The sequence below is a fragment of the Colias eurytheme genome, chromosome 25, assembly GCF_061535395.1.
Source record: "Colias eurytheme isolate Ceu_HAF_F1 chromosome 25, ilColEury1 Martin Lab GWU primary, whole genome shotgun sequence".
NCBI lineage: Eukaryota > Metazoa > Arthropoda > Insecta > Lepidoptera > Pieridae > Colias > Colias eurytheme.
In genome coordinates this window covers 869875-895066 of record NC_143004.1, presented here as the reverse complement: position 1 = coordinate 895066, position 25192 = coordinate 869875, and the positions used below count along the sequence as shown (strand labels likewise).

Genomic DNA, 25192 nt, shown 5'->3' with positions numbered 1-25192 from the left:
ATAGAAATGAAAGAATTTTGTATTTTTGTACTAAATATTATAATTTATTGCACGCCTCATAAGCGAAGCGTTGAGGTGGGTACTACTGTCACTTCGCGCAAAACATCTGATTTTTCAAACTTAAAATGTCTTTATGTATCATACATTGCACTTGTAAGATAATACATACACACACATATTAAGAAAAAACACTATTTTTAACGTTCATGATATTTTTGATGTCATTTTTGTTATTTAAACTAGTTAAAAAACAGTTTAAAAAAGTTCTGTCTTGGACGTCCGTGTGTCTGTATGTGCGGATCCTTTTTCTTGTTAACACGATAGCGACCGAAATACTTTACTAATCGAGTCTTTTTTTTTCTCTTACGCTTGAGTATGCTCAGGAATAGAACCCTTTCATTTTTCAGGGTCTGATTCGATGTGGTTTAATTGTTATTAAATAAACAAAAATAATAATTAATAAATATTTATTAAAAAAAAATTATGAGGCGTGCACTTTTGGATTTTCCAAATTATTTTGATAATATTGCATTTTTATTGCTATTTTATTATAGACTAAATAATATCAAAACAAAATCGACCAAGTAAATGGCATAACACAACGCCACAATGCACCATTTAGCCCACACAACTGGCCCAACAATTGGCATAATTTTATATTCTACTAGCTGTTCCGCGCGGTTTCACCCGCATTACTCCGCTCCTGTTGGTCTTAACGCGATGATATATAGCCTTCCTCGATAAATGGGCTATCTAACATCGAAAGAATTTTTCAAATCGGACCAGTACTTCCTGAGATTAGCGCGTTCAAACAAACAAACAAACTCTTCATCACGGCGATTATGAATAACATCTACAATGACCGCCGATCATAGACATTTAAGCCCAAAGTCTAGACTATCGCGATTGTCTCTACTCGCCCAACGCTGCCCATTGTGAAGAGAGTCCATTAGGCTTACCGCTTAAGGTACAATTTTACAAAATTACAATTTAAATAAAAGATTAAATTAACAATCACATATAACAATATTAGGTGGTAAAACATTAAATAAAATGAAATTTCATTCATTATTTATAATAATTCAATTTTATTCCTGCAAGCAAACAACTCATCCTAATTATCACGTATGTCATAAAACAATGATGTTGACAGACACTTTATTAATTAAAACTTTAAACAATGATAACGGTAATTCTTTTATTGTCACTGGAGTTTTGCTAAATATTATCTAACTCACAAAAAATAATATCTACAAGAGCCAAATAGTTAAGTACTGATAAGTCTATATTGATTTTTGAGCACCATGTATCATTCCTCTTTCCTCTAAAACCAAATGCCCGATGCATTGGAATTTCTACATCATTTCATTTGAGACTTCTAATTCATTTAGATAAACTGAGCATGTTTCAAAGATAAAGTAAACAATACTTCTGATAAGAATACTTTATTCTATAGAGGTACATAAATACCTAATTTACATAATTAGTTATTTATGTACCTCTTTGAGCTCTTTTGAGTTATGGATAAGATATATAGCTATATCATGGATATACGTCGCTATCTCGGTCCTTTAGCGTATCATCAAAGGAGGAATAATATCTACTTAACAGTTAAGTAAATACAAGAAACCTATTTACATTTTGTCTTTCTTCAACATGCCAACAATGGCCTATATTTAAGCATAAAATCTCCTAACGATCCATACCCACAAACAGACAAATTATCTTGAAATAACTTCTCTTTGCACTAATGAAAAATACATCAACAACAATTAAGTTTATTTTCCATTATTTCTTTTTCCCATTCGCCAGTTCGTCTCTAATAATTTCATCAGTCTTTCCTCTCGTTTCGGGAAGAATTGATGTGAATAAAGCGCCAACAAGATTCAAGAAGCCGTAGAGTATGAACGTTGTATATATTCCAAAAGCATCTGTAAGAGGTGTGTACGCAAAAAGCTGGCTGGTTGTAGTCAACCACGCATAGGTGCTTATGCAGCCCATCACTTTGGCCCGAGCCTGAAAACAGAAAACAATCTAGATTTCCTGGCCGTAATTATGGTATGTATATGAATTAAAATAAAAAAAAGACGGGTTGCACTTCGGGAGTGCCGGCAGAAGTGAAAACTTGATTATTAACGTTGAGCATGTTTGATGTCCATCCGTCTTACGCTTTTTCGATCAGGTCACGTGTCCTGAGTCCTGACGCGAGTTTAAGATTTTATACCCAACGCCGCTAAAGAAGTTTTCACTTCAAAAAGTCTTGTTTAACAAACTGAATTATCAGGAGACCCAATTTTTGTATCTCTACAATAAATTGATTTTGAAATCACAGATTTTGACACGTAAAAGATATAAGTATTGGTATATGTTGTAGTTCCTTACGTGGACACATCTAATTTCATAAAAAAGCCTCTATCTCAAGTTTTTAAAACAAATATAAGCTACTGATAGCAGTACAATCTATCTAGGGTGAACCTTCAGTTCACCCACGCGTCCGCGTTAAGATGTAGAAGCCCTTCTGGCTAACATCGAGAGACATCACACAAATAAAAGTACAATCTCTGGATGAAGTAAAGCTATCAAACTTACCTGGAAATTAAACATTTCTGTAAGTATAATAAACGGTAATGTCCTGACTCCCCCAGCGTAGAATGCAACTACTATCATCAGGCAAGTCACCGGTAGCCAGTTAGGGATTGTATAGCCGTAGGACTGCATCCGCATTGCTATACCCAAACACACGAGAGCGATCGCTGATATGAGGAACGATCCTATTAGGAGAGGCTGGAAGGGAACTTTATCGTTATTATCTTCTATTTTATTCATTGACAAGCAAAAAATGGGCCTACTATCACTTAATTACCCATATACAAATTGATGCAACCGTAACAAGTATTTAAGATTTTATTAATTGTTATACTGTATACAAATTTAGAAGAATGAGCATGTATGGATGTAGTATGAAATTGAAAAATTAGAGTTCAGTAAAATTCTATTCATAATTTATTTTAGCAATGCAAAAAATACCTTTCGATTAAACCTCTCCGCAATGCTTGTAAATAGAAGCGAAGCAACAATCATGACGATTGGAAAACTCAATGTTTGCATTTCTGGACTGATTCCCAAATTACTACCCGTTGACTCTAATATGGCGGAGGCATATGTTATTGTTGCAAATGCACCATTCCACGCGTAGATTGTAAAGATAGAGAACATTAATAATAAGCCGTGACGCCAAGCTTTATCTTTAACTGAAAAATAAAATATTTATTACACAATTTATTCTAGTATTACCGACATTACCGTGCTGTTTACTCTCTCTATCTTTCCATAACTCGTTACTTACATATAGCTTTCAAGTCAACCTTGGGAAGATTTTTAAACGTTTCCTCTTGTTTTTGCATGTATTCTATCTCAGTTTTAATTTCTTTGTCATCAATTTTAAGACCTCTTAGAAAGGCAATTGCCGTGTAGGCTTCCTGTAAAATAACATTCGTTACTCGTTGGGAATTTATTAATTTGTGCATTATAAATCTGTAATTTGATACGAACTATTTACTCACGTCTATTTTACCACGCTTAACCAAAAAGGCAGGAGATTCAGGAGCCTTTAACATTAATACCCCCATAGCTAAAGGGAATGCTAAAAATATCCACAAAACTGTGAAGTAATCAAAGTATGCGCCAATCAAATACATAATCAGGAAACCGAGGTTCTGCATCAGGACTGATATGGATCCTAGGATGCCTATAAGACTGTTCTGGCTTAGTTCGCGGATGTAGATTGGCGTGATAGCAAATGTACCAGACGATGATATCCCAGCAACTGCTCTTGCTACGATAAGAGCTATTACATTTGGTACCGTTAGCCGGAGTATGATTGATAGCTGAAAAAGATTTGGAAGTCATTAGTTGCCTAATACATATTTACTATGCGATCTTTGTGAAATATGTATTGAATAAAACACAAAGAGATGCTGTTAAAATTTGTAACGTTACATTAATGATAAACTACGTTTTGAAGGGATAATAATTAGAAGTTAAAATGTGTTCGTTATTAATTATATGGCATTGACAGGCGTAACATTTCAAGAGAAAGCATCCATACTAATATTATAAATGCGAAAGTAACTCTGTCTGTCTGTTACTCAATCACGCCTTAACTACTGAACCAATTTGCATGAAATTTGGTATAGAGATATTTTGATACCCGAGAAAGGAAATAGGATAGGTTTTTATCCCGGAAATCCCACGGGAACGGGAACTATGCGGGTTTTTCTTTGACTGCGCGGGCGAAGCTGTGGGTGGAAAGCTAGTACTTTATAAGTTATACTTACAAATGCTGGAATAGTAGAGAATAAGACGGCCCATTTCCTGCCAAATCTATCAGCTATTATGGCATATATAGGTACAACCAGAGCTGCTGAGAAGCAGTTGATGCTGGCCATTAAGGATATTTCCTGGTTTGTTAATGGAGCACCCAGAGGAGAGTCAGCAGCTTGCAGCTTCTTCGTAGTGGGAGATATCCAGGCCGCTTCCAGGCCAAAGACCAGAAATCCCATATTGGCTGAAATTTGAAAAGTTTTAGGTTCATGGAAACAACCAATACCCGCGGCCTGCATTTAAAAGCGGCTTGACGGAACACAGTGGGGTTTTAGTCGGTAAGAATCCGACATAACCCACGGCTCCTTCCCCGGGGTCGTGGTTATCTTTGCAAGATTTCCCCACTTAAAAAAAAAGGTTCATGGCAAGAAGACATGCATTCGAATCTCGCCTCATGATCGAATTTATTGTATTCTTTAGAAATTTCTTAAGTTTTAGGAATTTTATTCACAGTACTCGGCAGTACTCCGTCGTGCGCGCACGTCTATTTCAGCTGCAGCGTACTGATTCTTTTTACAAATTCGCACGGTAAAGTTATGTCCATTATTATTATCGATAAAATAGCAATTCAATTTAGGCTATGGATTAATTATAGTAGCTTTTTAGCTTGTCCCCCCCCCCCCTTCGACTCTCGCACTACCAGATTATTCACCATTATAGGGAAACCCTGCATTATATACAAATCCACAATCAATCAATTACGCAATCATTTTAAAAGGAATACAAAATACGAATATTTTAATATCTAAAATCGTAATTTAACACGCCATACAGCAGTAGATTATTATGTATCGCCTTCCCGATCTCTACGTTGTATTCCCATGCAATGTATCGCAGTAAAATTCGTGACATTTGTGCGTGTTTATCTTTATGTCTTATGGGATTTATGGGGCCAATACACAATGGGCAACTTTGGACGAGTAGAGGCAATCACGATAGTGTAGAAGCCTAAATGTCTGTGATTATCGCAGTAATGGCGGCAAATATAAACGATCATTTGTTGGGCCAACGCTGCCCAGAGGACCCGTTGGACCTTTCATTAGTTTTCACCTACCACGGTTTTAATTAAATACATTGCATCTAACAAAATTACTTTATAATTATATTGTTTTGTTTTTATAAAAAATGTTCATTTAAAAGCAGTAACTAACTACATATTACCTAATCTAGTTCATATATCTATTTAATAACTTTTAACCCATTGAGCCTCGAACGGCCCGATCGGTCCACGACACAATAGATTTTCTATTGTGTCTGTGAGTTGTGTCCTGAGTTATTAAAGGCGTTCATAGCCTGCAATATATATTGATATTGTAACAATGTTAAAAAAATTATTTATTAAAAAATTATTTATTAAAAATTGTTATTAAAGGCGTTCATAGCCTGCAATATATATTGATATTGTAACAATGTTAAAAACTAAAACGAAATTTAAAAAAGTGTATTTTACTTAAAAACGGTTATGTGGTAAAAATATCACTACATATCTTTTAAAATTTATAATGAATTTTGATAAGGTTTTTTTACTTTTTAATGCGACGTGAAATAGAGATAAACAACCTCATTTTCACGCTAGTATGAAATAGCTAGGCTAGTTAGCTGTCTCCGCAAACGTTATTCTGCATTTCTGCCTTAACTACCTACTCTTGGCACTCAGGGCTGTGCTAAGGGACTTTTGATTTTATTTATTTATTTATTTTTTCTTTATGATTGCGCCTTCGCCTTTAACCAGCATCGTACATGTCCTTTATTTTTATGGTTGCCTGGAGGAGATTGCTTTGAGCAATAAGGCCGCCTTTTGTGCACTTACCATATTCATGTTCTCCATGTTAAATTATGTATGTTTTTATTACTGGTATTGTACAATAAAGTGTCATAAATAAAAAAATAAGGGCTATGAAAAAAAGATGTCAGCCGATTCTCAGATCTACCTAATAGACATACAAAAATTCATGAGAATAGGTCCAGTCGTTTCGGAGAAGCATGTTTACTACCATTCTGAAACGAGTATTTTATACAGTGTGGAAATTTTCTGTTTAATTTGTTTTACTTCCAATAGTTATTTGTTATCAGTAGTAAATAAATTAATGAGAACGGACTCATTCTGAACAATTTATTTGATAAAAAGAGTTAAAATTAGTAACGTTCTTTATGTTTACATTAATTTACATGTTGTTGATGTTACCTACAATAAAAATGTTCGAGTCCATGATATTTCTATTTCTAAGAGCAAATATTTTTACGATAAATCCATACTAATATTATAAATGCGAAAGTAACTCTGTCTGTCTGTTACTCAATCACGCCTTAACTACTGAACCAATTTGTATGAAATTTGGTATGGAGATATTTTGATACCCGAGAAAGGACATAGGATAGGTTTTATCCCGGAAATCCTACGGGAACGGGTTTTTCTTTGAAAACGCGGGCGAAGCCGCGGGCGGAAAGCTTGTTAAGAATAAATTAATTATCTTTAACATTATTTGTGTCGATTTGGAGAATGAAACAAAAAAAAAATATTTTTATTTTTTAGTTAGTTCGATTCCCGGTCGAAGCAAGTGAATTTTCGAAAATCTTTTGAATGCATATTAATTTTTAAAAATAAAGGAATGTTTCCTTTCAGCAAATTTTGCTATCTCCAGTATTTCAAGTACTTTCCCTCCAGGGTCCATCGGAAATTTCCACAAAGTACTATAATCTTAATATGTATAGGTATATATATAAATCTCGTGTCACAATGTTTGTCCTCAATGGACTCCTAAACCACTTAACCGATTATAATAAAATTCGCACACCATGTGCAGTTCGATCCAACTTGAGAGATAGGATAGTTTAAACATGTAGGTACCTCGGGCGAAGCCGGGGCGGACCACTAGTATTATTATAATAATATTATGTCAGTGTATAGAGAAAATTATTATCTTCGACCAGCGCATAATATTTAGCATGAGATTGTGAATGGCAATAAAATAATATAAGTATAATTATGTATTTATATTTTAGAGATCCTGCAAAAAATCAGATTTTTTCAACGAATAGAATTCGTGTGAATTTGATGAATCGCCATAAAAATATAATAATAATTAGGTATGATTTTTTTATATTTTAGAGATCCTGCAAATGGTTTCTTAATCAGAATTTTTTAAAGGATAGAAAAAATTCGATCACGAGTCAGGATTTTGTGCAAGTACTTATTGAATTTATTCCTTAATTTTTTATAAGTCGAAATAAATTTGATCCATGTATCCCTTATGTTGTTAATACCTTTTGAAAATATTATATAACCGGCAAACCTTGTTCTTCAGTTATACTTATCACTACACAGTATAAAACAAAGTCGCTTTCTCTGTCCCTATGTCCCTTAAATATGTAGGTACGCAACGGATTTTGATGTGATTTTTGTATTAGATGATGATGATGATGAGAGTGATTCAAGAGGAAAGTTTTAGTGTATAATTTATTAGGTTTTAGACGAAGCGGGCGAAGCCGCGGGCGGTAAGCTTGTATTTACATAAACTTATTCATAGAAAAATAAATGTTGGTCGATTCTCAGATATACCCAATACACATACATTTTAGTCTGTCAAAAATCGGTCCAACCGTTTCGGAGGAAGATGGTAACTAACATTGTGACACGAGAACCTCTATATTTAAAGAGAAGAGATGTTTATTTAATTATACATAACTATTCATGTTTTAGAGATCCTTTATATTTTAGAAATGCTTAAATGATAAGTAATTTTTTAAAGAATACAAAAATTTGATCACGAGGTACAAAATGGTACAGGTCAAAATCATGACAGTCATCTTTTTACCATGTTTTAAATATTTTTAAAAATATAAAATTAAAATAAATACCAACCTATTATACCGAAAATCCATTGCCAATATGTATGTCCGTTTGTTTCTGTTTTCACCGTCATTTTACCACTTTTTACTATATATTTTCACTATTTATTATAGTTAACATTTGAACACTGAATAGATTATTTAAATAACCATTTATTATTTCTTAAAGCTTATCAGCAATACGTTTTATTGTTTTGTCGTCAACTGTCTGTCTGTCTCAAATAATATCTTTTAAACCAGTTTTATTTGTTTTCTTTTTGATACCGCAATCTATGTTCATACGATCCGACGTTATTTTAATGATTATAATATGAAATTGTAGTAATTATTATGAAATACACACAAAGCACGTAACTAATATAAAAAATGCGGAAGTAACTGTGTCAGTCTGTCTGTCTTTTCTTCGCGCCTAAACCACTGAATCGACTGGACATAGGATGGGTTGGATGGGATCCCGGAAATCCTACGAGAACGGGAACTATGCGGGTTTTCCTTTACTACGCGGGCGAAGCCGCGGGCTGAAAACTAGTTAATATATTATCATTATTAAATATGTCAATATGGGTCTATGATACTAAAATGAATAAAATTAATAAATTAATTTAAATAAACAATTTGCATACGCTATAGGTATCTTGTTTTTACTTGTATAACTTGTTTCTCAGAAAATACGCGAAAATGACCTTCTATTTTCAAAAAATGATACAGCCTTCATAGTGCTTCATAGCTAAATTACCAATTTTAGATTTTTTTTATCCTCATTAATAATCACTATAAATATAGCTCTACAGAAATACTATAAAAAAGAATTTGTAAAATTTGATAAAAAGTGTGAAACTATCAAAACGGCAAGACTATGTATCTATATTAAAAACTTATTTTTGTAATTATAATTTGGAATATTATAATTATACAATACCGAACAGACAGGGGGGACAGAGCGGGGCGGGGACAGCCGTAACGCATTTCTAGTGGTTTTAGTTTTGGCGATATGTGAGTGATTACCATTGCCCGCTGATTCCTATTACCCGGTTTTCCCTAACATTAAAAATGAAGTACGACAGTATTACACAACTTCAACAACGACCATATAAAATGTCCCGCGATCGTATGTAACATGCGTGGGCGAAAGCCCCGCCTCGCAAAGTGAAAAGCAATCGGACGACCCGTAGTAAACTCGCCTACGTCACCCTACGTGCATTTTATTTATATTTACGTCCTGTCAAGTGCCAACAAACAAAATATAGCTGAGATTGCTGTTTATATAGATCAAGAGCCCACGACGGCCAGACTTTCCTTTCTTTCGGAAAGTTGAAAGTTTCTCTGTATATGTCTCCTATACAGATAAGAACGACCAGCGACTATCAAGTTTGGGTTGTGGTTACTTTGGCAGGAAACAGGTAGTGAAGGTGTATAAAATAGTACCTAACTTTCATTGTAGTTTAAAAGCTAAATTTTATATATGTTATTTGGGGACCTATAAAAAGACATTACCTTAAGAGCCAGACAGTTTTCATGGTTCTTACATCTAGCCAGACACATTTAAAAAATAACTAACATATCATCAAATTCACATAACTACCTAAAAGCGTAACAAATATGAAATAACCCACTAAAAACATTAGTTAACTATAATTTTTAAAAAAATAAAAGTATAATATGTAAGTAATAAAGTTATTACTTATCTTTTACGGGGGTTTATGTTGATGAAATTTCCCGTATCTCGATGACACAATAAAAAAGTCATCGGGATACGTGAAATTCCATCAACATAACTCTAAGTAAAAGATAAGTAATAACTTTATTACTTATATATTATACTTTTATTTTTTTAATAATTATAGTTAACTAATGTTTTTAGTGGGTTATTTCATATTTGTTACGCTTTTAGGTAGTTATGTGAATTTGATGATATGTTAGTTATTTTTTAAATGTGTCTGGCTAGATGTAAGAACCATGAAAACTGTCTGGCTCTTAAGGTAATGTCTTTTTATAGGTCCCCAAATAACATATATAAAATTTAGCTTTTAAACTACAATGAAAGTTAGGTACTATTTTATACACCTTCACTACCTGTTTCCTGCCAAAGTAACCACAACCCAAACTTGATAGTCGCTAGTCGTTCTTATCTGTATAGGAGACATATACAGAGAAACTTTCAACTTTCCGAAAGAAAGGAAAGTCTGGCCGTCGTGGGCTCTTATATTAATAGCATTAAAAGCCGCCCGAAAATATTTGTACCATTAGATTGTATTAGATTACATTTTTTTGTACAATAAAGTATAATAAATAAAATATTATCAATGTGATTTAAAATAAGCACAGTTATGGACGATATCCCACCGATATTACTTATGCTGTGTGTAGAAGAGCTTTCAACTCCGCTAATGTTGGTCAACCAGAGCTTCCAAGGCAAATTTCCAGACGATTTAAAATCTCACTGGTAAAGTCAATCTATAAGAAAGATACACACCTCCTAGAAACTATCGACTGATTGCCATACTACCAACAATCTCAAAAGTTTTCGAAAAAGCCATTGTGCAACCGGTTATATGACTTTCTTTGAAAATTTGAAATCTGGGACGAATGCCAAAATGGATTTAGGAAGTCGAGATCGAGAACAGTTATAGCCTTATACATATAAATTATTATATATAAATATTAAATATGTCCAGGGAGCACTTCAACACCTAAACGACAAGTATAATATACTAGCTGCGCCCTGCGGTTTTACCCGCAGTGCTCCACTCCTTTTGGATTGAGAGTGATGATATATAGCCTAGATAGTATATAGCCTTCCTCGATAAATGGGCTATCTAACAGGGAAAGAATTTTGTCAAATTGGACAAGTGGTTCCTGACATTAGCGCGTTCAAACAAACAAACTCTTCAGATTTATAATGTTAGTATAGATTCTATGACGACAGGGAGCGCGTGTTGGGTCTGCTGGGAGTTGGGACATGACGAAAGCAAACGATAAAATATCCTTCTCAACAAACTGTACTGTTCGGGAATTGGAGGACCAACTCACCAGTCTTATATCGTCGAATACAGATTGTTCAGATACAATATAGTGACGAAAGCAATAATACCATACAATCTATTAGGTCATCTGCTAGGAAGTTAACATGTTCTATTCCCAAAGCAAGTGTATTGGGCTGCGTTCTCTTTCTGATTTACATTAATGATCTTCCGAAAACACTCGATCGAAATGAAACTTTGCCCATACATTTTGCAAATTATGTCTCCGTATTAATAAAATGCAAAAGACCCTATAATCTGAACTCTGTTATCCAAGCTCTCCATACAATAACAAACAGAGTAAAAGATCACAACTTACAAAATACCACGTTTAACTTGCTTGGCATAAACAAAGATCTCGGATTTTCGGTAATATTTCTAAAGAAAAAATGGCATCTGTTCAAAGTAACTATACAAGAACAACATTTTACAGCATATTCAAAAACAAAATGATGTCGATACAAACATTTCAGCTCGTTTGAGAAATTAGCCGTATTTAGTAAAAGCTCATTGTAAGTATGCATTTTCTGGGAATATACTAATGTAAGTATATTTTTTAACACCTTCAGAAAGTAGAGGGCGTATTCAGAAAGAAAGCTTGAAACTTATAAGCGCTTATAAGCGCTTATCGGCGCTTAGACTTATGGCTGGTTCACACTTTGATTAGTGCGAGTGCAGGTGATGAGTAGTACTACGTGTGGACAGCGACTGTTTAGTGCGAGTGTTTAGTAGGCTGTGTAGTAAAGTGAATAGAAGCGTGTTCTATTTTTTTGCGAGTGGACTGCGAGTAGCCACGTCCCGCGCGCCCTCCCTTCCCCCTCACTCGCAGTGTGCCTGCCTAAACACGTCTGGACAGGAGTGTTTAGTGTTTAGCGTCGCGAATTTCACCATTGTCCTGCACTCGCACTAATCACCTGCACTCGCAGTTGAATTGGACACTACTCGCACTACACACCTGCACTCGCACTAATCAAAGTGTGAACCAGCCATTATGGCTGGTTCACACTTTGATTAGTGCGAGTGCAGGTGATGAGTAGTACTACGTGTGGACAGCGACTGTTTAGTGCGAGTGTTTAGTAGGCTGTGTAGTAAAGTGAATAGAAGCGTGTTCTATTTTTTTGCGAGTGGACTGCGAGTAGCCACGTCCCGCGCGCCCTCCCTTCCCCCTCACTCGCAGCGTGCCTGCACTCGCACTAATCACCTGCACTCGCAGTCAATTGGACACTACTCGCACTACACACCTGCACTCGCACTAATCACCTGCACTCGCAGTCAATTGGACACTACTCGCACTACACACCTGCACTCGCACTAATCACCTGCACTCACACTAATCAAAGTGTGAACCAGCCATTAGACAAGTTTGTTGAAACTTGTTGGAACTTGTCGGCGCCGAACAGCGCTTATAAGCGCATGTTCATATATTTTCCTGCGCGGGTTACCAGCGCTTATAAGCGCCGATAAGCGCTTATAAGCGCTTATAAGTTTCAAGCTTTCTTTCTGAATACGCCCATACAAAACGAATATAGAGATACATTCAAAAGGCCCTCTGACTTTTTGCTAAAAGCTAATATTTTGACGAGAGAATTTTTGAGTGCTTTTCGACATTCACAAAGGAATCAAAACTTACTAAAACCTATCCCGTGAACACACACTCTTGAAATTTAGTACAAATTAGCACAGATAAAGCATAAATTTTATGTTACAACTTACAACGTATGAGAAAAAAAATGTTGCGGAACCCTCGGTGCGCGAGTCTGACTCACACTTGGCCGGTTTTTTTTTTAATTTTGATAAGCGCTGGAGCAACGCTGGAGGCAAATATTTATAACAATTACATAATGATAAGATACCAGATGACTTTAAGGAACTACCGATAAATATATTCCAGACAAGGTTGACGAATCGGTTTATAGCAAAGTAAACAAATTAACCAAATAAGCGACGAATATTGGTAATAATAATCCCTTCCCTACTATAATAAATGCCAAAGTAACTCTGTCTGTCTGTCTGTTACGCTTTCTCGCTTAAACCTCTCAACCGATTTTGATGAAATTTGGCACAGACAATCTTTAGACCCTGAGAAAGAACATAGGCTACATATATTATTGAGAAAAAACACCACGCGGGCGAAGCCGCGGCCGGAAGCTAGTAATAAATATAGAATAAGCATACTAAAAGCTGTGATTAATCCATTTGAGAACAATAAATTCCAACTGTGGGACGACAAAGATAATTTTGAAGTGAAATTTATTTAGGCGCATTGAGAGAAAAATTTCAAGGTCGCGTCATGGTAATAACGTGGAGTCTAGTACCATGGAGTACCACGACGTGACGGTATTACGCGGTATTTGGCGACAATTTTGGTATCTTGAATCTTGCCAAAGAAGTTTCACTTTTGACACGTGTGCTCACACACACACTTTTTTAATTCCGTTTTTACATAACACTCTACCAAATAGTTCACTTTTGTAAGTTTCTTTTAATGATTATTATTGTTTTTTAACATGAGTTGGAAACTACCAGATTGTTCGATGTTCCATTGCTATTTTTATTTAAAAGGATCATTTTTTTAGTTGGCTGTAGCGTCTTCATATATTTTTTGTTTTCGTTCTTTTGATTGAAGTAAGTATATGAATATTACTTTTTTTACAATACATTGTTTCATAATTATTTAGACTGAAATATTTACATTAATTGGCTTATATAGTATTTCTTCGAATAGGTAGCTATTTCCTAAGAATATTGTCGATTGGTCGATATGTATCAATTATTCAGAGCACTTTGCTCATTACAATATCTTTCAATTTGGCTTTCCTATTCGAAACACGTCATTTACGATTAAACTGCCGCTCAGTACAAAATGATTTAATCATTTGCAAAATGAGGAAAATAACTGCGGAAAAGAAATTCAGGACGTGACGTTCTCACTCAAACAAATAGTAAGGTCGCTCTAAATATTATGAATCTTCACCATCTCTTTGTTTTTAGTAACTCAATTTTCTACTGATTTCTCACCACTTGCAGTCAGTCTATCACTATTCTTTTTCGTTTTTTTGGCACAAAGACTGAACTATTTGCCAAGAACACTGATTATTATTTAGTACTTCTTAAAACCACAATTATTTTATGTCACTAATGGCGGCTCCGCATTCGTGCCGAAACGAGAACGTGAACAGGAATGTGAATTTTCGCGTTGTCCTATACAAGTGGCACACGTTTCAAAACGTTTATACTTCTTTCATACTATAACGTCATAGCGTACGCTAGTACCGTAGTAAATTTTAATAGTAATAATACAGTCCGCGAGGCGTAAACTGAGTTTTTGTCGGGAGAAAGAATTCCTGTATAAACGTTCCCGCGGCCGCGCGACGTTTACCCGTACACATGTGCCGCGGTCCAGACTCCGGTGCCATGGTAATCCATAAATAACAAAATATATATGTATGTATTGTGGCAACACTACGTCCATTTCGCGGCGGGTTTCACGAACGATTGCGTGCGTCTTGAATGTGGGGGACAAGGTGAAACATTGGCCAATCTAAAAATAAAAATATAAAAAAAAATCGATCGTCGCTTCGCCCCTCGCTTACAAATTTTTGCACTAAAAATGTTTTGATCGTTAAAAAAACGCGTGTGTGCCAAGCACATCTGTCAGACGTTAAACTTCTTTGGCGAGATTCAAAGATACCAAATCGTCGCTTTACTGCATGACGTGACGGTATTGCCATAACGCGACCTTGAAATTTTACTTTCAACACGCATTTAGTTTTACTTCAAAAATTGTTTTGTATATACCTATATACTTTTTAGGAAATGTTCAAAACATTTCCAATTTCCATTCGACTTTAAAAATTACTTATAATTAGAATATATGCATAGATAAGCATATAAATTATATACTATAGGTAATCTATATCTATACTTCTATACTAATATTATAAAGAGGAAAAGTTTGTAATTATGTATGGTTTTCACGCATAAACTACTGGACCGATTTCAAAAATTCTTTCACCATTAGAAAGCTGCATCTTCATTGAGCAACATAGGCTATATTGCATTTTCAAAAAAATTAGAGATCCTTACCAGAAATGCAATAAGGTACCCAAGGTGTAAAAAATTCCTTAATAAAAATGCTGTCATCGCGTGCGCTGCGGAATCTATTGAAGATAGAACAAAAAAATGTTCTACGGTATTATAGAATGGATCAATATCTACAAGAAAGTCCGCGATACCATATGTCCATCTTCAGTAGTTATGTTACTACAACAACTTTTTTACGTTTTCAAAGTAAATAGAAGTGCCGACAGTAATCAAACCATGTTATGAGTTATCCATACACATAATATAATATTAACCATAATTATCCCATTTAATGTTTTATTATAGACTGTTTCAATATCAGCAAAATACTTTTTAAATGAAAAATATTGGATATTCCATTCAAAAGATATAACGAATTTTTAAAAGTGTCAATCTACAGAAAATAGTAGGTATACTGTTCAATACAATTGAGCAGGGCCCCAAGTCTGCTATTTTTTATAAATTCGTCATTCCAACACGATCCCATTGTCATTTTGATAAAAGTTTGTAATCTGCTAAATTCATAATGGTCGATCAGTGGTCGGTCAGTGGTCTCGTAATGGAATCGTGGCAGAATGACATTGTCGTATTGCCATTATTATAAAACCCGGTAGTAGAAATGATTTTCGAAAAACTACTACTAAATTTTAACATTTACTCATGCCAGATTTCATTTTTAAACATTTTTACATATTATTTAATAATGTTATAAGCAATCTGAAGTAGTAAGAAGTTCGTAAATAGCAAAAACATTAAAATGTGTAACGCGGATAAAAGTGAAACTCAATAATGTTTTATCTGTTTAGCTGTCAAAGTCAAATGTGACATTACTACTTGTTTACAATTCTAGCGGCCGGTGTTTAGCTATTTATTTTCATTGTGTTTTATTTATTTATAATATTGAAAAATGGTGCTAATAGAGCAAATTTCGGCTCTAATTGATTTTTTGGAAAACCACCAAGACCTGGCGCTTGGCTACTGCAGCCGCACCAATGAAGGGCGAAGTTTAAGCAAAAGATATTGGATGGAATGCGCCCAAATTTTAAATTCCATATCGGTGGACTGCCCCAATAAAACTCCCGCAGAATGGCGCACAGTAAGTACCTATATACAGTATTATTTAATAATAGGTATGCAAAATGTATCATTAATATAATTTTTGCACTTTTTTAGTTCTACAATGAATACAAAAGCAAAACCTTAAAGAAAATTAAATCACAGAAGAGTGAAATAAGTGCAACAGGTAAGCAATTCTTTTCTTCTGGCAGCCTTGCTGAATTATAGTGGAAAGCATATAGTAATAATATTGTATAATTTGCATTTAAGGTTAAGGTAAAGGGCGAAGTTTAAGCAAAAGATATTGGATGGAATGCGCCCAAATTTTAAATTCCATATCGGTGGACTGCCCCAATAAAACTCCCGCAGAATGGCGCACAGTAAGTACCTATATACAGTATTATTTAATAATAGGTATGCAAAATGTATCATTAATATAATTTTTGCACTTTTTTAGTTCTACAATGAATACAAAAGCAAAACCTTAAAGAAAATTAAATCACAGAAGAGTGAAATAAGTGCAACAGGTAAGCAATTCTTTTCTTCTGGCAGCCTTGCTGAATTATAGTGGAAAGCATATAGTAATAATATTGTATAATTTGCATTTAAGGTAAGTTAATGCAGTACTCGGGGTAGCGTATTTTCTTCGATTATTATTTTGTAGATCACGCCCCAAGTGTTAATCAGTATTGCTTACGTTTTTTTATGTATAGATTTTATTTAAGTTGTATGTTATTCGTTTTTTGTTATTTTGATTTTGTATAAATTTATATTTTATACCTATAGATTTTCTTTAAAAATGAAAAAATGTATTACTTACTGTCACCATTAGTTGAATAATATAATCATGTTAATAAAATAATTTTAGTTTCAATTATTGTTGTTTTATTCGCAATTCAAATTCAAAAATAATTATTAATATTATGAAACTTAATATAATTAATCTATGTAGATTTGATTAGATAATTGCCTACCATCTACTACACAAGATAATGTTTAGTACCTACTTACCTACTTAAAATTAGCTTTTTCTTATGCCATTTAATTAATGATCATGAATCATTTTTCATATGTTCGATTCAAAAACAGTGTATGAAGAACTTAAATTAATAAATTCTACCATGTAAGTGTAAGATGAAATGATGGCGATGTAGAATTACCTATATATTTATTATTTATAAGTTTTAACCATATTTTTTATTAAATAATAACACCTGCTAATTTTTTTTTACATATTTCAATTGTACAGACACTACTTTTCTACAATTTTATTATATGTATTGATAACGTAGGTATTAATAAATAAAGGTAGGTAGGCTTCGTAACACCTAATTCCGTAGGTAGGTACCTATACTACCTTATCATATAGAAATTTTAAAATGATAGAATCAAAAAAATAGCACTGATGAATGGATAAAGAAAACTAAGCTAAAGATTTTAACTAATTAATAGTCCTATTTAAATTGTTGGCTTACAGCTAAATCACTAAAATACCTAAGGGATTAGAAACATTGAGAAAACAACTTCAATAAAAAATCAACAAAATTCAATTTAATGTAACTAGATAAGGAAAAATGACGATAACAATTAACTATTTGTTAATTTCGAGCTTTTACATTTTAATATCAGCTACACTCGACAGGGGGACTTATTTATATAATTCAGTTTTTTGTTAGTGTATAAACAAGACAAGAGGTAACCATTTTTATTCAAGTAGGTAGGTATATGAACATATTCAATGAAATTAAAACACATTATTTAGGTATCTTATTTTGTATTGTATCTTTTAAAAACACGTTTTGCAAATTTCGAAATGATTTTTTTTCATTAAATAATTTCAATCTTCTATTTTCATTATTGCTTCTGTTAAAAAAATCGCTTTCTATATCGAAGGCGTTCAAAACTGAAAGAGAAATTAGTGATATTTAAATTTTGTATTATAGGTACTGTGTATAATATATTTAAAGACAAGTAATGTTTCACTCAGTAAATGTTTAATCAAAACCTCACATTTCCAAATTTAATTTCAAAATCTTAGCTAAGATTCTCATCATTTTTATCAGTAATTTGGTACATCAGATTGACTGAAACACTACTTTAGATGACACAACTAAAACAAAATGCAGATGTTGTAGTCAGTTAGTTATTTACATTTTACTGTTTTCTCCAAAATCAGAAAAAGTGGAAAAGTGAGGTTTTGTTCTTCACCTCCTCAATTAGTAAAAGTTTGGGCAGTAGGTAGAAATTTCTACTTTCTACCCAATTCTTACAATCATAACATTAAGAGAATGGAAGCCCTTTCTGTTATAATATCGCTCCTCATGTATGTGTGGTCTTAATATTGCTACATGTGTGCCGTCAATACAACCCAGGACGCCAGGAAATTTAAATTTCTGATAGAACCTGAAAACTTTTTAACTAAGTAATTCTGATAAGGTACAACAGGCAATACAAACAAAACATCAGGGTATATTTAATTTCTCACTTGGCCTTTATAATATTCCTTTCATCACATTGTGTAGGCCATTTAATATATTTGTGGTATATTTTATTGAGTGCCTTTGTCACTTCATTAATTGATCTTGACACAGTAATTTGTGCAACATTATGGAGGGCACTCTGTCCAATCAAAGTTTGATAGGACCCTGATGCATAAAATGCAAGTGCTATTAGAATCTGCAATAAAAAATATAACAAATCAACTATTTCGTGTTTATAGCTACAGAACAATAAATCAATGAAAATCAAATTCAGATTACTAACCTTCATTTCTGCCGATATGCTATCGTTTCGACGCGGTCTGGCCATAAGGGGAATGAGTTCTTCAATTAACCCCCTTACTGAGTCCTTTCCAAGGCGAAACGTTTTTACAAATTCCGCCTCGGAAATATCAATAAAGGGGTTTGTACTAATTCTCGTCAAGCGACGGGCTCGACGACGTCTTTTGCATTCCGCCCGTCTTCTTTCTCTAGCATCCACTGCGGCTAGCTCGAGAATATTTGCTCGTAGTGAATACATTTCTCCACTCAATATTTCACAAAGTACAATACAAACACGATAGATAACAAACTCTTTTCGACAACCGAGCTATTATAAGCAATGACTGCACAATGACGATCCAATGGTAGGTCAATGATCAAAGGAACTGTCAAAATTTTAGCAGATTACCCCATACGTCAGTCATTCATTTGTCATTATGTACGAGATTACCATTCTAAGCCATTTCTTTCAATGGAATGTCAGTGGTTGACCATTGGAAAGTCATAATGACACCATTATAATAGTAGATTACCAAACTTGTCAAAATCAACAATTTTGAAATCAATGATAGACCATTCTGACACTATTGTAATAGCAGACTTGAGGCCCAGGCCGTAGTGCGGGACGCGGACGGGGTAAAGGTGATTTTCATGTGATTAAAAATTAAACCTATAGTCCGACCTATAGTAGACTTTTCACTGTCACGATATCGCTATCAATGCGGGTGAAACCGCAGGGCATTGCTACTTTGCATTTGCCCTTTGCATCTAATGTCCTGTCTGTGTGTGTGAAATTTGTATTTGTGTTGTATGCAATAAAGATTATAAATAAATAAAACAACAATGCTCACATGCTCTATACTACAAACAGGAAACCTGGCAGGAAACCGTAAGATAAAGAAGAAGAAATGTAAATTCAATTATTATTAAGCGGGAAATAAAAAAATATTGGCTTCAAAAAAGTTGTTTACTATATTATCGGCAAGCGGTAGAATAAAAATAGAATGGTGAACGAAGAAAAGAATTGATATTCTGTCATAAAAGTTTTATTAATATCTTTTAAACCATTCAGAGTTTTATAACACCAAGCAATTAGGCTCATTCTCATCATCATCAGCCCATATACGTTCCCACTGCTGGGACACGGGCCTCCTATGAGGGTACAGGCCATAAGCAATATAGGGCTCATCCTTTGCATAAATACTGTTTTAACTTTAAAAAACGAATCAACTCATCAGAAACTACAGTGAGTTCAACAGGCGTAATCTGCCTGGAAATAAGAGGTCATAATAAAGCTGCACAGATTTGGATGAAACTTAACAGTAATCTATTACTAATATTATTATAAAGTTTGTTTGAACGCGCTAATCTCAGGAACTACTGGTCCGATTTGAAAAATTTTTTCGGTGTTAGATAGAGCATTTATCGAGGAAGGCTATAAGGCTGTATATCATCACGTTAAGAGCGAAGCAATGCGGGTGAAACCGCGAAGTGTAGCTAGTATAGATCCGATGTCTAGATACAAGATAAATGATAATGCATCAGAATAACACATGCGCTGAAGAAATACTTGATTTTGCCCATATGTAGACACAGGTGTCAATTCAAATCAAATATTACTGAAAATATTACTGAAATTATAAGGAAAAAGAGAGTGAGTGCCGAGCACACGTGTCAGAAGTGAAACTTCTTTGGCAAGATTCAAAGATACTAAAATCGTCGCCTTACTCCATGACGTGACGTTATTGCCATGACGCGTAAAAATAGTTTCTCTTAAAAAAATTTTTAAGTTTGTCTTAAATTAAGTGCTCCTACGGTTTACATTGTGGTTAATAGATTTAGCATTAAAAATACTATGATTTTTGAACGCTTAACGGTACTATCTATGCGCAAGTTCAACTCGCACTGCCGTTTTTTTTTATCTCAATGAAATACAATGTACATAATCACATACATATTAGGTATAAAAATAACACTTGATCGTGTAATAGATTGCCGTATCAAAAAGACAACAAATGAAACTGATTTAAACATATATTTTGATACAAACAGATATTTGAACACTTAAAACATTGAAACAATCTGATAAGGTAGCTTTGAGAAATGTGGTTAGGTGTATATATACATGCTGTTCAGGTTTCCACTTTTAATTGAAATAAAATAGTGAAGTAAAGTGTGTTAAAATGACGGTGCAAGCGAATACTACTGGCCATACTTACTGGCAGTGGACTTTTTCCTTAATAGGTAAGTAATTTTTTATTTTTATTAAAATTAAATTGCAATTTAATAAATGGTCCTTGTAACGACGTAATTTTAATTTGAAATAAATTAAAATCATATCCAGTAAATACTATTTAAAAAGCATTTCTAATAACTTTGTAGGTTAGGAGAAAATTAGTAAAATTAGCCAAAATAAATCGTTTAGTTTTGAAAATCGCTACAGTTATTCCTTGACATGTCCAGATGATCATACCGTAACGCCTCAAGGGTGTGAAGTGAGCTAAGTATGTAGGAGGGGTTCAAAAGACCCTTTTTTAGATTTTTGCTCATAAGTCAAAAACCTGCACAAATAGCATCACGGTTACAGTTATTGTAGGAAAATATTCCACATAAAATTTTAAATTATGAGTAAAAATCTAAAAAAAGGTCCCTTGACTTCCCTTTGTAGACGGGAGAGCAAATCTGATTTAGATTAGGTGCTGGATTTGATTAAAACTGCGTATCAATGTCTGTTAAGATCAAGCTGATCAGTAGCTGCACGATACATCGTCAAAAACATTCACACAAGGAAGGAAGGAAAAATTTACCTCCCCCTGTAGTTCCTAAAGTACCGTGCAAAAAAAATAATAGAACATAATTTAAAGTAAATATGTTCAATATCTTCCTAGAAGAAACCGTGAAGATATTTGTGCAAGTTTTATTCTTATGAGAAAAAATCTTTAAAAAGGTCCTTTGAACTCCACCTACACCCTTTATAGCTCACCCCCCAGCCTTGAGAACTTTCGATTGGATAATCCTAGACAAGTAATATTTGTACAAATTTTCAAAACTGCACGAATTATTTCCGCTAATAGCCCATTTTCGGTTAAATTTTCTCGGCCTATATGAGTTTAGAAGAAGTCAGAATACGAACTAAATAATTAATAGCCTCACTAAATTATAAATGACGAATTGAGGGAAATAAGTTGAAATGAATTCCATAAATACGATCCTAGATCTATGATAAAACTTTCCTCTTGAACTGCTCTTTCTATTAAAAAAACCGCATCAAAATGCTGGAGTGGGGAGTAATTTGTTTTATAAATAAATAAAATTTCAATCTTCAGCCAGCATGGGCTTCATGGTCTATGGCCTGGAAGCAGCCTGGATATCTCCCACGACGAAGAAGCTGCAAGCTGCTGATTCCCCTCTAGGTGCCCCAGTTACAAACCAGGAAATATCCTTACTGGCCAGCATCAACTGCTTATCATCAGCGCTGGTTGTGCCAATTTTTGCCATATTAGCAGATAGATTTGGTAGAAAATGGGTCGTCTTCTCCATTACTATTCCAGCAATTGTGAGTAAAACAAAGTATCACGCCTAAAGAATGCTTTTCTTGAAATTCTTGTCGCAGAATTGGCTATGAAATCATATTATTACTTTCATTAAATTTTCCTTAAAAGCGTAGTTTATCATTAACGTAACCTTAAAATATTCTTCTTCACCTCTTTATGCTTTATTCAAACGTACATTATTATAAGTTTAAATATATATATATATATTGTGCAAAGAAATAATGCCAACTAAATCTTTTCCAGCTATCAATCGTACTCAGGATAATGCTGCCAAATATAATAGCTCTTTCCATAGCAAGAGCAGCCGCTGGGATATCGGCGTCTGGTGCATTTGCTATCACACCAGTCTACATCCGCGAACTGAGCCAGAACAATCTTATAGGCGTCCTAGGATCCATATCAGTTCTGCTGCAAAACCTAGGTTTCCTGATAATGTACTTGATCGGCGCATACTTTGATTACTTCACGGTGTTGTGGATATTTTTAGCATTCCCATTAGTTATGGCAGTGTTAATGTTAAAGGCCCCTGAATCTCCTGCCTTTTTGGTGAAGCGTGGGAAGATAGATGTGAGTAAATAGTTCGTTTCATATCTCAAAATAATAATGTACAAATTATGACATTTTCCAAGAAATAACAAATGTTTTTTTACAGGAAGCCTCCAGGGCAGTTGCCTTTCTAAGAGGTCTAAAAACAGATGATAAAGAAGTTAAAACTGAAATAGAGTACATGCAAAACCAAGAGGAAACGTTTAAAAATCTTCCCAAGGTTGACTTGATAGCTATATGTAAGTCTCAGTTGATGGAAACAAATAGAGGAATAAGGTAAACGGCACAGTGATGCAATACTCGAACAAACTGTGTAATAAATCTTTTCTTTTCCAGTCAAAGATAAAGCTTGGCGTCGCGGTTTATTATTAATGCTCCCTATCTTCACAATACAAGCGTGGAATGGTGCTTTTGCAATAATAACGTATGCAACTGCCATATTGGAGTCAACAGGAAATAATTTCGGAATCAGTCCGGAATTACTAACATTGAGTTTTCCAATCGCCATGATTATTGCTTCGTTTGCATTTACAAGCATCGCGGAGAGGTTTAATCGAAAGGTACATTTTACATTGTAGCTAATATAAATTAGGTTCAGTGCTAATTTGACTGTTATTTCCCCGTTGTACTTCAAGCTTCGTACATGCATGTTCCTTCTTCTTAATTGAAATGACGATGCTTTCCATAATAACGATAAACTTCCCTTCCAGCCTCTCCTAATAGGAGCATACCTCATATCCGCGATCTCTCTCGCGGGATTAGGCATAGCACTGCTGATACAGTCCTACGGCTATACAATTCCTGGCTGGTTACCAGTCACTTGTATGATTATAGCTGTTGCATTCTACGCGGGTGGAGTGAGGGCATCACCGTATATTATAACTACGGAAATGTTTAACTTTCAAGTAAGTTTAAGTTTTGTTTCATCATATTGTACTGTAAGGCCTGTGATTGTCAACTGTTATTTTAAAAAACTTGAATATACAGAGTACGGAACCGCATAATATTTTTCTTTCACAGTTTAAATCTGTTGTATTAATGTCAATTAAACTATCGTGGAGTGCTATAGTTCAATTGATACTTCTTCATAATAAATTTTGAAAAATGAGTCTTCTGATAATTTAGTTTGATAAATATGAGTTTTATTTGAATTCAAATGCATCCTACTAATATTATAGATGCGAAAGTTTATAAGGAGGGATGGATAGATGTTTGTTACCTACTCCTTCACACAAATACTACTGAACCGATTACAATGAAATTTGGTGCATAGGAAGCTGAAGACCTAGAATAAGAAATGGGCTACATTTTATCCCAGAAATCCCACAGTAACGGAAACTATGCGGGTTTTTCTTCGAAAACGCGGGCATAGTCGCGGTCGGAAATCTAGTATACCATAATTACTATCAAGATTGTTTTCTGTTTTCAGGCTCGGGCCAAAGTGATGGGCTGCATAGGCACCTATGCCTGGTTATCTGTAGCTACCCAGCTTTATGCCTACGCACCATTAATAGATACTTTTGGAATCCACACGACGTTCATTTTCTTCGGTTTCCTGAATCTTTTGGGGGCTTTAATTACCTGTCTCATTCCCGAAACGAGAGGAAAGACTGATGAAATGATTAGAGACGAATTGGCGAATGGGAAAAAGAAATAGTGGAAACGTAACATAATAATTGTGTTAGAGTTTTGTGCAAAGAGAAGTCATTTCTTGTGTGCTTCTTTGTAAGATGGTGACTAGTCTTCTTTAAAATATTTTATGTTTAATGTAGATAAAATGTAAGTCATGGCTGGATCGCGACACCTACTACCATCACCTATTACTAAATAGTAAAGCCGCGTATAAACTAAGCGCGGCAAACCATCGAACATAGGCGCGCGCGGCGGCCGCGCACTATGTAGACGGGATCGCCGCGCGCGGCGACGCGAACATTGCCGCGCT

General features: G+C 34.4%; 2 protein-coding genes across 15 annotated transcripts; one reads left to right on the top strand and one right to left on the bottom strand.

Annotated features, from left to right (window-relative positions):
- Nucleotides 1–497: 497 nt before the first annotated feature.
- Nucleotides 498–14650, bottom strand: LOC149897413 (facilitated trehalose transporter Tret1-like). Of its 14 annotated transcripts, none has more exons than XM_090116047.1 (8): nucleotides 14526–14650; nucleotides 8246–8444; nucleotides 4338–4567; nucleotides 3564–3887; nucleotides 3347–3479; nucleotides 3028–3251; nucleotides 2590–2784; nucleotides 498–2016 (listed from the first exon to the last, which is right to left on the bottom strand). In XM_090116047.1, the coding sequence occupies exons 2-8, from the start codon at nucleotides 8304–8306 to the stop codon at nucleotides 1789–1791; spliced, it is 1395 nt and encodes a 464-aa protein (XP_089972173.1). In that variant the 5' UTR covers nucleotides 8307–8444; nucleotides 14526–14650; the 3' UTR covers nucleotides 498–1788. The 14 variants fall into 14 exon arrangements, with proteins under 14 accessions (XP_089972173.1, XP_089972172.1, XP_089972175.1 ...); XM_090116046.1 differs by having other exon boundaries at nucleotides 8246–8502; nucleotides 14526–14644; XM_090116049.1 differs by having other exon boundaries at nucleotides 14553–14637.
- On the top strand, nucleotides 14583–25078 carry LOC149897412 (facilitated trehalose transporter Tret1-like). Its single transcript, XM_090116054.1, has 8 exons — nucleotides 14583–14669; nucleotides 21252–21394; nucleotides 22477–22706; nucleotides 22948–23271; nucleotides 23357–23489; nucleotides 23587–23810; nucleotides 23961–24155; nucleotides 24680–25078. The coding sequence occupies exons 2-8, from the start codon at nucleotides 21334–21336 to the stop codon at nucleotides 24905–24907; spliced, it is 1395 nt and encodes a 464-aa protein (XP_089972180.1). The 5' UTR covers nucleotides 14583–14669; nucleotides 21252–21333; the 3' UTR covers nucleotides 24908–25078.
- The last annotated feature ends 114 nt before the right edge of the window (nucleotides 25079–25192 follow it).